At 35.0% G+C, this 15,122-nt stretch overlaps 2 protein-coding genes across 2 annotated transcripts; one reads left to right on the forward strand and one right to left on the reverse strand.

Moving 5' to 3' along the window:
• Positions 1-1,537: 1,537 nt before the first annotated feature.
• LOC117910249 (glutamate receptor 2.8-like) lies at positions 1,538-5,721 on the reverse strand. Its single transcript, XM_034824330.1, is given in 5 exon segments — positions 1,538-1,972; positions 2,049-2,446; positions 2,745-3,057; positions 3,207-4,528; positions 5,619-5,721. Coding segments are annotated over 5 exon segments (2,571 nt in total).
• A 4,271-nt stretch (positions 5,722-9,992) lies between these two features.
• Positions 9,993-15,122, forward strand: LOC117910245 (glutamate receptor 2.7-like). Its single transcript, XM_034824328.1, has 5 exons — positions 9,993-10,345; positions 12,328-13,643; positions 13,783-14,095; positions 14,304-14,710; positions 14,812-15,122. The coding sequence occupies exons 1-4, from the start codon at positions 10,075-10,077 to the stop codon at positions 14,348-14,350; spliced, it is 1,947 nt and encodes a 648-aa protein (XP_034680219.1). The 5' UTR covers positions 9,993-10,074; the 3' UTR covers positions 14,351-14,710; positions 14,812-15,122.

A 15,122-nucleotide genomic window follows, 5' to 3' on the forward strand; every position in this document is an offset into this window, starting at 1 on the left:
ATCTGAGAGGACCATGGGGATGCAGATCAGACCCATCTTTCTAGCGATGTATCAAAGTCAAGGACCAGTCCCACATTAACTGGGATTGTTGTGTTCTGCGCCATGGCCATTTCTATAAAGAGTCTCCATAGGGAGAGAGAGAAAAGAAGAACCCAGTTGAGCAAGGTCCTTTCTCATTTTTGAACTACATTTCGGATTCTTGATGGTTCACAATAATGCAGAATACAGTTCATTTATAGGTCCTAGAATTTGGAAAAGCAAGAATCAGAAGCCTAGAAGCGAAGGCACTGTAACAAGACCCAGATGCATAGTTGTGAATACAAAACCCAACCACCACTTCTTGGCCGGTCAAAGATTGAATCTTTTAAAATACTAATTAAATAAGAAACGTAACTTATATATAATGATGAAATCATGATAAGAATGTATCCTTATAAATGTTCTTCCATGGAAACACACATTTTAGCTTGCTTCTTGCGCTAGCATTTGACCCAGTAAAGTCATAAGAGAGAGGTTTTCTTGATGAACTCCATGGAGCTATTCATCGCCTGTAGCATGTAGTTGAATTCCAATAATATTCACTAGTGTTAGGTGGCAGTTGGCAGTACTCGCATGGTGATAGACCTATCATCTTCTGCATTCGGACGCATGGAATTTAATAGGTTTATGATGATATGTGGCTACCCTTGGAATGAAAATGATAATTTTTAAAATATTTTTTAAATAAAAATTATTATTCTCATTAAAATTACATAATTCAGAATTAATGAATTATGTTACACAATAATGAGAATAGGCAATAAAAAAATAAAATAAAAAATAAAAAAAAAATAAGAACATATAAATTTACGTGAAAAACTCTTGACCAAAAAAACCATAATTAGAGAGAAGGAAATCCACTATATTAAAAGAATGGTACAAGAGAGGAGAGCCCTTCACTATCATCACAGACCTCCCAAAAAATCTTATAATTATAGTTTTACCACATATATCACACCGTAAGCTTTTCAAATAGGAACAAAAAGAACTACACTAAAGAATAACCTTGAAAATGAATATATGTCTTTACATTCCCTCCATTGATCAAGATGTTGTGTGTGGGGAAACAATGTCAACCACAAATATTGATTTTTTTTTTTTTTTTTTTTTGCCTGTAAAGCACAAGAAGTTGACCTGTTGCGTTAGGCAACAATAAATTCGTAAATTTGACAGAATTTATTGTTCATAGCAAATAGTTGGCATTGAACAATCATTTAACTGAAATGCGTATGGCTATAGCACAACAACATTTTTTTTTTTTTTTTTTTAATTCATGGTTGTGGGTAATGGTGCCACCGGCATAAGGACCACAGGAAAACCGAATTGATCGATCGGTTATTCAATTACAGGCGGTCTTGTTTGCTCGTGATTTATATTAGCAAGCTCACATTCAACAATATATGTGGAGACATCCGCCGATTTGGACCGACTGGATCAGCATGTCCAGAAGAAGGTGTTCCTTGTTCTCCGAAGAAAGCAAAATTGCTGTGGGTTGGGATCAAAAGGTTCGATGGACCTGGAGGGAAGTTGGTGTAGCTGCATCCATGGATTTGATGCCGCTTGTCTTGAAGTTGATCACTTTTTCTAAAAGTATGGGACTAAGATCTTTGTGGTCAAAGCGTGTCACCATGGCTTTAAATTTTCTCCATATGGAAGATGAGGGATTCAAGTTTATTAAGGCGTCTCTATTCTCATAAAGGAATGTGGTGATGCATGTGATGAGAGCTACAAATGAAGCGACTCCAGCAATGAGGAATAGGCCCCAAAATCTACTAAGCCCGATGCTGTCTGAAGAAACTGAGCTGGTGAGCTCTGGACAACTGGGTGTTTGCCCAAACCACCCCTTCTCAAATTGTAGCATTTTGGCTCCCTCGGTCACGTTTAAGACTTTCCTTGAAACATCAGCTACAAGGGGTGAACCCTTTTGAAACACCTGAAAAATTATCAAAAAATAAGAAACCTCGGTATGAAAATTTATACACGTACGTGTGTTAGGAGAGAGTACTTACAAATCCAAACCCATCAAACTTGTATGTTGGTCCCACTGCAGTGTATTTGGAGCAATATTTTGTGAGGAAAGTCTTCATGTAAGGGATTTCATCAAATGCAGCAGCAATTCCACCTTTTGAAAATGATTCATCCAGTTCTTCTGGTGACTCATAGATTACAAGCTTGGACTCATCAAATTTCATCGATTCGATCAAGAATTCATGAACGAAAGAGGCATGTTGGCAACCTAGACGCTCCCCTTTCTTTATGAGCTCATTTATATCGGTGATGGTTGGGTTGAGCTGTTGAACTGTCAACATTGAAGTCAAGCTGGCTGTGTAACTTTGAGTAAGAATCAGCACCACAAAAAGCCATATGATCACCACAAACCGAGCCAAGTTGCTGACAACTCTCTCCTCTGTTAACAAAATTTAAGAGTGAAAAAGAAAATCAACTCCAGAAAATCAATATAAAGTGAAATATATATAATTTCTGAAACATAAAAATTACCCTGAAATTTACTTAAATATTGTATGGAATGTCCATATATTAATAGAGGTCGTAATCGTGGGAAACAAGCAAGCAGACCATACTAGAAGTTAGTTTCAATTGTGTTTGAGATGTGATCAATATGCCTCGTATCATGAGTATTTGAATATTACAAGAGTAGATAAATTGCTGGATAAAATTGAAGGAGGTGGAAGAGAAATTATTACTCTGAGCAAACACCAATGTTGAGAATGAGAACCAGAAGATAGTGCCAACTTGATGTGAACGAGGCCCTCTGAAATCTTTATTTACTCGATGTTCAAGAACCCATATCACAAAGCCAATGAATACAAAGAAACAAGAGCTTGTCACCCAAAGGTCCCAAGTAAGTGGCTTCAAGAAAACCCATGCATTTTTTCTTCTTCTATCTATGATGGGCACGATCATTGACACCCCAGATCCTGTGTACGGTAGTGTAAAGTCTACATAAAAGGACCTGTTCGCTAGAATAGTAGTATCTCCCACCACAGCATCATACTTCTGTTCACAATAAACAATGGGGCCTTCTGTTATGCATTACAGGAATGCTGCAGGTTTGGTTTTTATTCTGACAAACTTCATCATAATTGAAGCCAAACCTAGAGTTACCTCTATGTACTAGGAAAGGTAAAAGAGTTCGATCAACTGACCTGGAGATATACTTGATATATCAAATCGTTGTAATCACCGGCTGGCTCGCCATCAGGCTTCTCGAAGGGAATGTACTCATAAGGAACAGCATATGGTAATGCTGCCATCACTGCATCGAAGACTGCTATGGAAAATCCAGTGACCTCCGTCGCGTTAGTGCTAGGATCTCGTGTCACCTTTACAAATTCACCAAAACCAAAACCCTTGGCTACTGGTACTCCTATTCTCATCTTCTTCTCATTGGTTGGAAGGACCCAACCTTTAGGAACGGAGGGTGACTCTCCTGGCCATACGATTGTTCCTAGATTGGCCTTGGAAGTAGAATGTAACTTTCTTACAGTTCCATTCTCTGGTGTCCAAAATCCAACCCCTCTTTCCCCTTTGCCGATCACATTGACTACCTGAAAAGCTGATGAGCGTAGTTGCCTGTTAAAAATTTGAAAGTGTCCACTAAGGCCCTTAAATCTAGTACTTAATAGTGATTGGAGAAGATTTGGACCAATTTGGGAGACTCCTACAGTATCAAGATCGGTTGAATTTCTGGAAGTATTAGACTTTTGGAAGCTGAAGTTTGTTGCCCCATGTTTTTCAACTGCCATGGCTAGCCCAGAAGCAGCATCATAAGCCCAGAGTCCAAAATTGTTTCGCTCAAAGCTTTCATTGGTTGGATATTCTTGTTGGATTTTCCTTTTCCGTCTGATTTTAAAACTTTCAAGCTCTTTCGATCTTGGAACATGAGGCTTCACGCCCAACACTCCTTGCATTGAATCAAGGACAGATGGATCCAAAGTACTCAAGATATCAGTTAACCCATCAGTTAGAATCCAAACATAACCTTCTTTCATCATTCCAATCTCATTCGCTCTGGTGAAAAGCCGTGGGCCTAGACGTGTAAGCACGTGTGCAATGAAAACTCTGGTTGGCATCGTCATCAACTTGTAAAGCTCTTCGAGGATTTGATCATCAGTGGCTAATGGATGAATGACGCTCCTGTAGGAGATACGGGTGTCAATCTCTTTCAAGGCATCAGTAAGATATGGTATAACTCCAATTCCGTACTCGTTGTCCAACTAAATGAGCACCACTTCTCTCCACCCAAAGGCTTGGACAATTGCCCTTATAGCTGGTACTTGAGCTGAGTCATTCAGTGTGGCTCGGACAAAATATCGACTCCGGAGCGAAGAAAGAGAAGGACTAGTTGCAGAAAATGAAATGATGGGCACATGAGCCTCATCTCCGAGACCAATCACAAAGTTGACCTGCATGGAGGTTGCTGGTCCTATGATGACTTGAACTTCCTCATTTTGTAATAAATCTAGAGCTGAATTTCACAATAATTAAAATTTAATGATTCTAAAGTTTCATTCAATTTCTACCATGATTTCTAGAATTCGTGAAAAAATTATCGATCTTCTTGTTATACCAGAAAGGTGGATCATATATGTTAGAGATTTTCTTGGAGAAAACATTATTTTTTTTTTATATAAACCTTCCACTCTACATCTCATTATTTCTTAATACCATAGGTCATACGCGTCACTTTTGGTAACTTCCCATGCTTCTCTAAAATGACCACAAAATTACAGTTGACTCTTAAACCAAGGAGGAAATTAAATTTATGGAGACTTTTTGCGTCTTTGAACCATCGTGTGGTTAACAAAGAAACGTCCTCCTAGTCAAGAAAAGAAATGTTGCGTCTTTGATGGGCATGCTAATCTCGGTTCAATGTGAACACTCTTTTTCCTCAACAACTTCTCTTATATTTATAATTCCCAATCTGCATCAGTTTCTGTTTTAATGATGTCTTTACAATTATATTTATCAAACAATAACTCCCATAAGCTAAAGTTAATCGGTCTACAAATCAAGTTACATAATGTGAAAATTTCGAATTATTTCTAATCTGGGTGGATGCTTCTGGATTTCTTTCACTGTTCAATTCAGTGCTGCATTTCAGTGATTTTATTAACATTTTTTTTTCTTTAAAAACAGTACTATTCACAATAATTCCATAATAACATTATAATTAAATAGCAAAATTTTTATTATTCATATTTCAAGATAATGTAATTTTACTATAGAAAAGTTAATTTGCAATTATGAAGAAATTAAAGAAATAATTCCTCTATAGAAAAAATGAAATCATATTATATCTTAAAGGTATGAGGTGGTCAAATTATTTCCACAGTTAATGATCAGTCTCTCATCTAATTGATAGATCCTATTTTTGGAAACTCTGAACCGATAAAATCCCAACATCTCCCACACCTGTGTCTGCTCATATATTTGAAAATATCTAATTGTTTGAAAATAAGAGGGCAAGTTTAAACTTTTGTTTCCATATTTCTCAATAATGCAATTGTTTTCTAAATGGATGGACAAATATTCTAAGTTTTATGAAACGAGAGTACCTGCTGCAGCTGCACCCGCAACATCTCTTTTGGAATCTCTGATTTCCAGAACCAGCCTAGTCTTGTAGTGCCCATGAGAGGCATAGAAGTCTGAGAGGGCCATGATCCTAGTGTTCATGACAGTCCTTAAAGTAGCTTGTACTTACCCTTGTCCCCAAAGATCTCTTGTAGACTGAAGAGAATATCATATGTCATGGCATAAGACACATGTTGATGTTGCAACATGTCATCTAAAGACCAAAGTATGATACACTTAACCTTTTGATCCGCAGTATGTCATCTATAATAAACATCCTTTTCTTCGTGTGAGGATTATTCATTGGGGGCATTTGAAGCAAATTCGTAAGTTACCCATTTTAATTCTTCTTATGTGAGAACTATGTCTAGATTTCTTTTGTAATCCACATTGTTAGATGTGATCAATTTATTACTTGTAAAAATGAAAGTGACTGAATTATACAACATGATTGTTATATAGAAATTAAACATGCATTAATAATTTAGCATTCACCATAAAATAAATTATATGATCAATTTAGCAAAATGTAGAACTTTAAGGACTACATATCTTTTGTGAAGTATCCTAGTTTCATAAGAATCAATCATATATTGGATAGGTCATGATTTTATTACCGGGTAAAGACCCTCTCAAATTGATTTGATCTTGTCTTATTTAACCCTAAGGTAAGGGTAACATACCACTAATATTTTAACTCTTAGACTATGCAAGTAGGACCATGTTGGTTGATTTAATTATTTCATATATATCTAAGTTAAGTGTATCATTGTTATGCTTAAGATCAATGTTACCAAGTGAAGAACTCCACCTTTTAATCACAAATTCTAATTTGAATAACACAAGGTATAAATGAATGAGTATTTATGAAATTTAGTCTAAAAAATTCTAATATTTCTTAACAATCAATATATAATTAAAAATCCTAATTATCATTCAGTTACCAATTTTTAATTCATTTTAAAATATAAAAAATCTTAATTATTATTCAATGACCAATTTTGTTTGTTATTTTTTAAATATTTTATCTGAATTATGTAAAATAAAAGGAAACATAATGATAATTATTATAAATATTTTTAATATGTAAAAATAAATAGAATTAATTAACACTTAACAGTATGCAAACATTAATAAAAATATACAACTCACCATTTAATAGTATTTAGACATTGCTAAAAAATAAATTGTCTAAACACCCAATAATGTTAAACCTTATTTAGATATAAGTCAAATTCAAACAAAAAACAAATATATTAAATATTTAATAACATTCATCTTCATTCAAATTTAATTAGAATTGATATTTATTCCAATATATTTCACATAAAAAAGAAACTCTAATTATTGTCAAAGATTAAAGGGTAATCATTTTCTTCTTTTCTTTCTTCCCAAAACGATTCTAAAACTCTAAATATTTCAACTACTTCATGATTTATAAATTTAGATTAACCATGTAAAGTTGTAACTTTGAAAAGTTCTTATTGGAGACGTTCCGAGTCCATAACGATTGCACCAAATATCCATATAACTTGCATGTCCTAGAAGCAAAAGCAGCCATATAATATCATATTTAACTCGGTCCATAAGAGTGGGAACTGTACAACTAGATAAGATTTCTCATGTTGAATTCAGTTACCTTGACCAAATCAAAGTATGTTTTGTGGGACTCACATCATTCTACAAACCATAAAGAAGATGATGCTCCTTTCACAACAAATTTCTAAAGAAAGTCGCAGTCAATCCTATCAAACCAATAGGCGATTAAACAATAGTCTTGTCATTTTAATCAAGACTTCAAAAAATACAATGTGATATAATAAAGTATTAGCTATTGTTTCTTTGATAATTAAGACACAAAGGGTAGCTTATAACAAAAAATCATAGGTATCCTTCATGGAAACTCATGTCATAGCTTCCTTGTCGCGTCAAAAATAGACTATTTCTTCAATTTTCATAACTAGTGGAGGTGCTGAGTTGTAATATGATATGGGGTTGAATCTCTATCAATCATTATCTCCAGCTTCTGGCATGAGAACTGCGTATTAGCTGGTAGGAAATTTCAACATTTCCAGCTCTTGATGGCAGCATTTGGCAGAGGTTGAGGTTATTTTGTCCCAAATGTACAACCATGAGAGCAAATTTTTCCCTGCATTTCCCGCATTTTAGGCAGAGAGTCAAAACTCAAAGACTTAAAAGCCTAGTGTAAACCGTAGACACATCAACTTGGAATATTAATTTTTCGACAAAACACTAGATGACGACCATGTAATAAGCATGGAATTGAGGTTTCAATATATTTGAATTCATGTAATATTGTATTGGATAGTCTAGATGATGAAGCACTGAAAAGATGAATGACAGAGGGAATTGGCTTAATAATATTATTGATGCTGAAGTGTGTATTTATACAGGGAGGTTTGTGATCTTTTCCTACAAGTCAAGAATTAGGTACTATATTCTAGGCTATCCAACTATAAGTCAGGGATTACAATATGAAGAATAACATATATAGATCATCTATTCTTAATATGGAAGATTTAGGAAGATTGACTTTTCAACACTCCCCCTCAAGTTGAAGAGTGGATATCCTGCACTCCCAACTTGCAAATCATAGGAGCAAAAATCTCCTTTCCCAATGGTTTGGTTAGAATGTCTGCAAGTTGGTGCGCTGAGCTCACATGTCTTGTAATAATGGAACCATCTTGGATCTTGTCCCTAATATAGTGACAATCCATCTCAATGTGTCTAGTACGCTCATGGAAAACAGGGTTGGTTGCAATGTGCAACGCTGCCTTATTGTCACAATGCAGCAAGGCAGGTTCCTGATGTAAAACACCCAAATCTTTCAAAAGGTACTGAAGCCATGTCAACTCACAACAAGCTCCTGTCATTGCACAATACTCTACTTCGGCTGAAGAGGGTGACATCGTTTTCTATCGCTTTGATCTCCAAGAAATCAGTGAAGGTCCAAGGAATACATAGTAGCTTGTAGTGGACCTTCTAGTAAGTGGACAACCTGCCCAATCTGAATCACAGTAGGCTCTCAATTTGAAATCATTATTCGAAGAGAAGAATAGACCCTGACTAAGTGCATTCTTGAGATAACACACAACTCTGAACGCTGCTTCCATATGAGCCTTTCTCGGTTGATGCATAAACCGGCTTAACACATGAACTACATAAGTGATATCTGGCCTTGACACAGTTAGATATATTAACCTTCCAACCAATCTCCTATAACGACCTTGATCCTTGAGCCAATCGCTCTTATCAAACAATTTCAATCCTCGTTCCATAGGTGTATCAATAGGGGCAGCGCCCAACAGTCCTACATCCTCAATAATCTCTAATGCATACTTACGTTGGGAAATAAAAATCCCATTTTTAGAAGCAGAAACCTCAATGCCAAGAAAGTATTTTAAATCACCTAAATGTGTTTTTTTTTTCACTACTATGTAGGTTTTATACACATTTAGGTTCATATTTTTAAGTAAGAATACAACTTCGATGAGATGTAAATCAATTCATATTAAATCCATCTATTAATACATCTGGTCTTAAATACAACATGATCAAGTTCATGAAAGGAATTTCCAAGTCATGTCAAATCCACATACAACTTGAGTTGTTATGGGTTAGAAATAAAAAGAGTAAATGAAATAATTATTTTAATACCATAAAATATAAATTATATTACAAAGTAAGAAGTTAAAAACTAAATATCTCTCAAAACATAGAATATATCATTAGCTAGTAATTTAATATGAATAACAACCACAAACTCAAGTTTCAACATTTATAGGTACTTCATTAATTAAGCTAAAATGTTAAGCTGTTACACCAATATAGTGAAAAAATAAAAAAGGGCTTATAATTTTATCCTTAATTCCTTCTATATTTTTCATATTTTAAATATACAATGAATAATAAAATTTGTAAAAAATAAATGAATAGTAATGTATAGATTCTGATTTTAAAAATAATATAAATAATGACCATCTAGATAAATAATATAATGCTAAATTTTAAAAATTATGTATTTTCAAAGACGATAATACATTAATTAAAATTATAAAATAATGATTCTAATATTTTAATAAATCTCTAAATTGTATATATATATATATTAAATAAGCAGTAAAATCATGGAAAAATGATAACTACTAATAATATTTTATTCAAAATTAATTATAGAATAAATATAATTATTTTAAAAAAAATTATGTGAATATACGTACATTTAATAGGACATACAGTTTCCTTGCATCCTGCGATCAAGAGAGAAAAGTCCAGTCGGGTCTCCTTCTCAGATTGACTGCAGACTAGTCCTACTTCCAGCTGGCTTCTGCTTTCAAAATTCAAAATTCTAAGTCCTATAAATAATCTCTTAATTTCTCTCCAATATTATGACTACCATAGCTTCCAACAAGTTCGAAGATGAGAAGGAACCTTACCCAAATCCTTATCTCTCTCTTGTTCTTTCTCTTTCCCACGATTTTCTTCATAGAAAAGGGCATGGCACAGAACACAACAATCCCAGTTAAAGTGGGAGTGGTTCTGGACTTGGATACATGGGTTGGGAAGATGGGGTTGAGCTGCATCTCCATGGCCCTCTCAGACTTCTATGCCTCTCATGGCCACTACAAAACCAGGGTGGTTACAAAAGTCAGAGATTCCAAAAGAGATGTTGTTAGTGCAGCTGCAGCAGGTACTATCCCTTAAATCTTCTTCTTTAAGTGTTAAACTCATCAGTCTAAATAATTTTAGAAGTCAAGCCATTTGGGTTTCGAGGAAGTTCGCTGGCCTTGTCTCTCTTAGAACCAATGAACTTAATTGGGAGCAGTTTAACTAGCACAGTAAAAGATATTTGCTTTCAGTATTCTCTCAGGAAAGCGCAAGAATACTCTAAAATATTAGAGTTTATTTTTTATGTTTCCTCAATATTTTCGTAACCGTACATAAATCAGAAAAGGTATTGATTTACTGATAATATTATAAATATATAATGAACATATTATTAAAATTAAAAGTAATTATAAAATTTTAATATATATATATATAGAAAGTAAAAATAATAATATTTATTTTTTATATTTAATATTATAAAAATTAATATAAATATTTTAATATTTTAAATTTTATTAAATGAGTGGTTATAGCCCATCCCACGAGCTGATGGTCCATGGCTCAAATCCCCAAATTCTAAGAATTTTGGATTTTTCAACAACTCAATATCTTTCATCCTTGTCAATCATAATTGCCACAAGGCCCACAACAGAGCCACTCCTTGACTTTGAGTTGGGCTTCCACCCCTCCACAGTGGGCTAGGCTTTTGTTGAGAGAAAAAAAAAAGTTTGGCCAACCTAGAACTGATAGCATATTTCACCAGCTCAATGGTCTGTCCGTTTCAAGGTCGGCTCAACGGGTACTCCAATCTAAAGGTTGGACCAAGCTTCCATCAATAGTTTGATATCTGATTTTCAAAACATTGTTTATATCAACTTAGAGTGATCCAAAAAAACAAAAAAAAAAAAATTGAAAATTTAGAACCCACAAGATATATCTTGGGGAAATTAAGAAAATATCTCGACGAGAACAGATATGACCAAGAATTATTGCAAAAAAGTCTCAATTAATTGTGTCATGTTTATTTGTTTTATTGTTTCAACTAGATAACATATCTTGGGGAAATGACCAAGAGGTTCTCATATTCACCACATGATATTTAAGGGGTAGCAAATATTGTTAAAAAACTATAATGGTGTCGATTTTGACATTATTTGTGAACATAAGTCGAAAACGATATGAAATTAGTGGAATTAGGTTAACGGTGAGAGCTCATTTTCATATTCGTGTTGATTTATAGATTTTAATTTTTTTTAATGAGGCTTTTATTAATAAATTATAATAACTGTATTATACTTTTGGCAAATTATTTTAAAAAATAAGCTAACATATAATTAAGATAAATTTAAATTTTAAAATAATTTAAATAAATCGTAATTGTGTTAAGGTAGGTGATAACTGGGATTAAATGGATTATTGATGTTATTTTTGTGAAATTGATAGACTTCTAACCCAAATGGGCCTATCTTATTAAATGAATTGCAAGTTGTATCTTGTTGAGCATACAATAACTGGGTCGTCTTCATCTTAAATTATAATATCATACCATATTTTATTATTATATTAGGACAAAAAATATGATAAACAAGGTTTTGTACCCTATTTGTGTAATGATTCATATCCAACCGAGTAAATATTGTTCGTTTTAGGCCCAAAAAATCCTCATGACTTTAAAATGCGTCTATATGGTTAAGAAACTCATATATATATAACGCTAAAAACTTTCTCCTTTATTCATTCAATATGAGATATCACAAACAACCCCTTGCCATGAGATTACAAGGCCAAAAGGACAAACACCCCTCTTGGTCTAATATGGACAATATATATATAATTGGTTGCAGTTCGTTACCGTTTGATTGCTCACTGTAGTGTAGAAATTTATTAATTCATTTAAATGCTTGTTTATCGTTTGAACATGCATGCTCCTGAACTCAGCTATTGACCTCTTGCAAAATGAGGAAGTGGAGTTCGTTACCGTTTGATTGCTCACTGTAGTGTAGAAATTTATTAATTCATTTAAATGCTTGTTTATCGTTTGAACATGCATGCTCCTGAACTCAGCTGTTGACCTCTTGCAAAATGAGGAAGTGGAAGCCATAATAGGGCCGGGATCATCGATGCAGGCCAACTTCATGATCGGTCTTGGAAGCAAAGCTCGGGTGCCCATCATTTCATTTTCTGCAACAAGTCCCTCTCTTTCTTCGCTTCAGAGTCAATATTTTATCCGAGCTACCCTAAATGACTCAGCTCAAGTACCGGCAATAAGGGCAATAGTCCAGGCCTTTGGATGGAGAGCAGTTGTGCTTATTTACGTTGACAACGAGTATGGCAATGGAGTCATACCGTCTCTGACTAGTGCCTTGCTGGAGGTGGACGCTCATGTGACCTACTGGAGCCCCATTCATCCATCAGTAACTGACGATCAACTTGTTGAAGAACTTCACAAGTTGATGAGGATGCCAACTAGAGTTTTCATTGTGCATATGCTTACGCCTCTTGGCTACCGGCTTTTTACCAAAGCAAATGAGGCTGGAATGATGGAAGAAGGCTATGTTTGGATACTAACTGATGGGATAACCGACTTCTTGAGTACTTTGAACGCTTCAGCCATTGATTCGATGCAAGGGGTGTTGGGCGTCAAGCCCCATGTTCCAAGAACCAAAGAGCTTGAAAGTTTTAAAATCAGATGGAAAAAGAAAATACAAGAAGAATATCCAACCAATGAAATCTCTGAGCTGAATATTTTTGGATTCTGGGCCTACGATGCTGCTTGTGCGCTAGCCATGGCAGTTGAAAAACTTGGCGCGGGAAACTTCAGCCTCCAAAAGACTAACATTTCCAGAGATTCAACCGGTTTTGAGAGTATTAGAGTTTCCCCAGTTGGTCCAAATATTCTCCATTCACTATTAAGTACTCGATTTAGAGGCCTTAGCGGAGATTTTCAAATTGGAGATGGGCAACTACGCACATCAGCTTTCCATATAGTTAATGTGATTGGTGAAGGGGAAAGAGGGGTTGGATTTTGGACACCAGAGAATGGAATTGTAAGAAGATCGAATTCTACTTCTAAGGCCAATCTAAGAGCCATTACATGGCCAGGAGAATCTCCTTCTGTTCCTAAAGGTTGGGTGCTTCCTACCAACGGAAAGAAGTTGAAGATAGGAGTTCCAGTGAAGGAGGGTTTTAGTGAATTTGTGAAGGTGACGCGAGATCCTATCACTAATACAACAAATATCACTGGTTACTGTATTGCTATCTTCGAAAACGTAATGGAAACATTACCATATGCTGTTCCTTACGAATACGTTCCCTTCGAGACACCTGATGGAAAGGCTGCTGGTAGCTATGATGAATTGATATCTCAAGTATATTTTCAGGTTAGCCATACTTTTTAGATTCCTTAATACACAACAATTTTCATTCAACTATGGTCATCAATTGTCAAATAGAGAGAAACTGCCATCCTTTTGCAATGAAATATCTCACCAATTTTAGCTCTACTTTTATCATGAACAGAAGTATGACGCTGTGGTGGGAGATACTACGATTCTAGCGAACAGGTCCTTGTATGTAGACTTTACACTACCTTACACCGAGTCTGGCGTATCAATGATCGTGCCCATCATCAATAACAGAAGTAAAAATGCATGGGTCTTTCTGAAGCCATTAACTTGGGACCTTTGGGTGACAAGCGCTTGTTTCTTTGTCTTCATTGGCTTTGTGATTTGGACCCTTGAACATCGAATAAATGAAGATTTCAGAGGGCCTCGTTCACATCAAGTTGGCACAATCTTCTGGTTCTCCTTCTCAACATTGGTGTTTGCTCAGAGTAATTCTCTTCCACCTCCTTGAATTTAAATGCACAATATATATATATAAATGCCAATTAGATTTTGGAATTTTATAATAAGATTGGAAAACATAACTGAACCAATTCCTTCAATTTTGGAAAACACTCCATACGTAATTTCTCTTAAAATTGATGTTTTCTTATTGATTTTCTTTTGCATTCTAAATTAATTAAATCATATTTATAGGGGAGAGAATTGTCAGCAACTTGGCTTGGTTCGTGATGATCATATAGTTTTTTGTGGTGTTGATTCTTACTCAAAGTTACACGGCTAGCTTCACTTCGATGCTAACGGTTCAACAGCTCAAACCCACTATAACTGACATAAACGAGCTCATAAGAACGGGGCAACGCGTGGGCTACCAAAATGGCTCCTTCATTTTTGCATTTTTAAAACAGATGAAATTCGATGAATCAAACCTTGTGAAATATGATTCTCCTGAACAATTGGATGGATTATTTTCAAATGGGAGCCGAAAAGGTGGCATTGCTGCTGCATTTGATGAAATCCCTTACATGAAGCTTTTCCTAGCAAAATATTGCTCCAAATATACTGCGGTTCAGCCAACGTACAAGTTCGATGGTTTTGGATTTGTAAGTCTCTCACATCTAAATTTGTACAAAATGTCTTGTGCTGGTTTCTCATTTTTCCTTCTTTCTTTCCTTTCCTTTTTTTGTTTTTCTTTAAATTTCAGGTCTTCCCAAAGCATTCGCCTCTGGTATCTGACGTTTCAATGCGAATCTTACATTTGACTGAGGGAGATCAAATGGCGAAATTTGAGAAAGTATGGTTTGAGCAGAATTCGAGTTGCCTAGGGCTCAACAGCTCGCATTCTTCAGACAGCATCGGAGTCGATAGTTTTTGGGGACTATTCCTTATTGCTGGAGTGGCTTTATCTTCTATTAAATATAAATTACTTGATCGAGAATGATGGCCGGTACTGATGTGCTGATACCAATTCATCATATTCATATATTCGTAGCCCAATTATTATTATTATTATTA

Source organism: Vitis riparia, unplaced genomic scaffold, assembly GCF_004353265.1.
Source record: "Vitis riparia cultivar Riparia Gloire de Montpellier isolate 1030 unplaced genomic scaffold, EGFV_Vit.rip_1.0 scaffold669_pilon_pilon, whole genome shotgun sequence".
NCBI classification, from domain to species: domain Eukaryota; kingdom Viridiplantae; phylum Streptophyta; class Magnoliopsida; order Vitales; family Vitaceae; genus Vitis; species Vitis riparia.

Coding starts and splice junctions, on each gene's coding strand:
- LOC117910245 (XM_034824328.1), top strand. CDS start 10,075: ATGAGAAGGAACCTTACCCAAATCCTTATCTCTCTCTTGTTCTTTCTC. Junction 13,644..13,782: donor TATCTCAAGTATATTTTCAG/GTTAGCCATACT, acceptor TATCATGAACAG/AAGTATGACGCTGTGGTGGG. Junction 14,096..14,303: donor AACATTGGTGTTTGCTCAGA/GTAATTCTCTTC, acceptor TCATATTTATAG/GGGAGAGAATTGTCAGCAAC.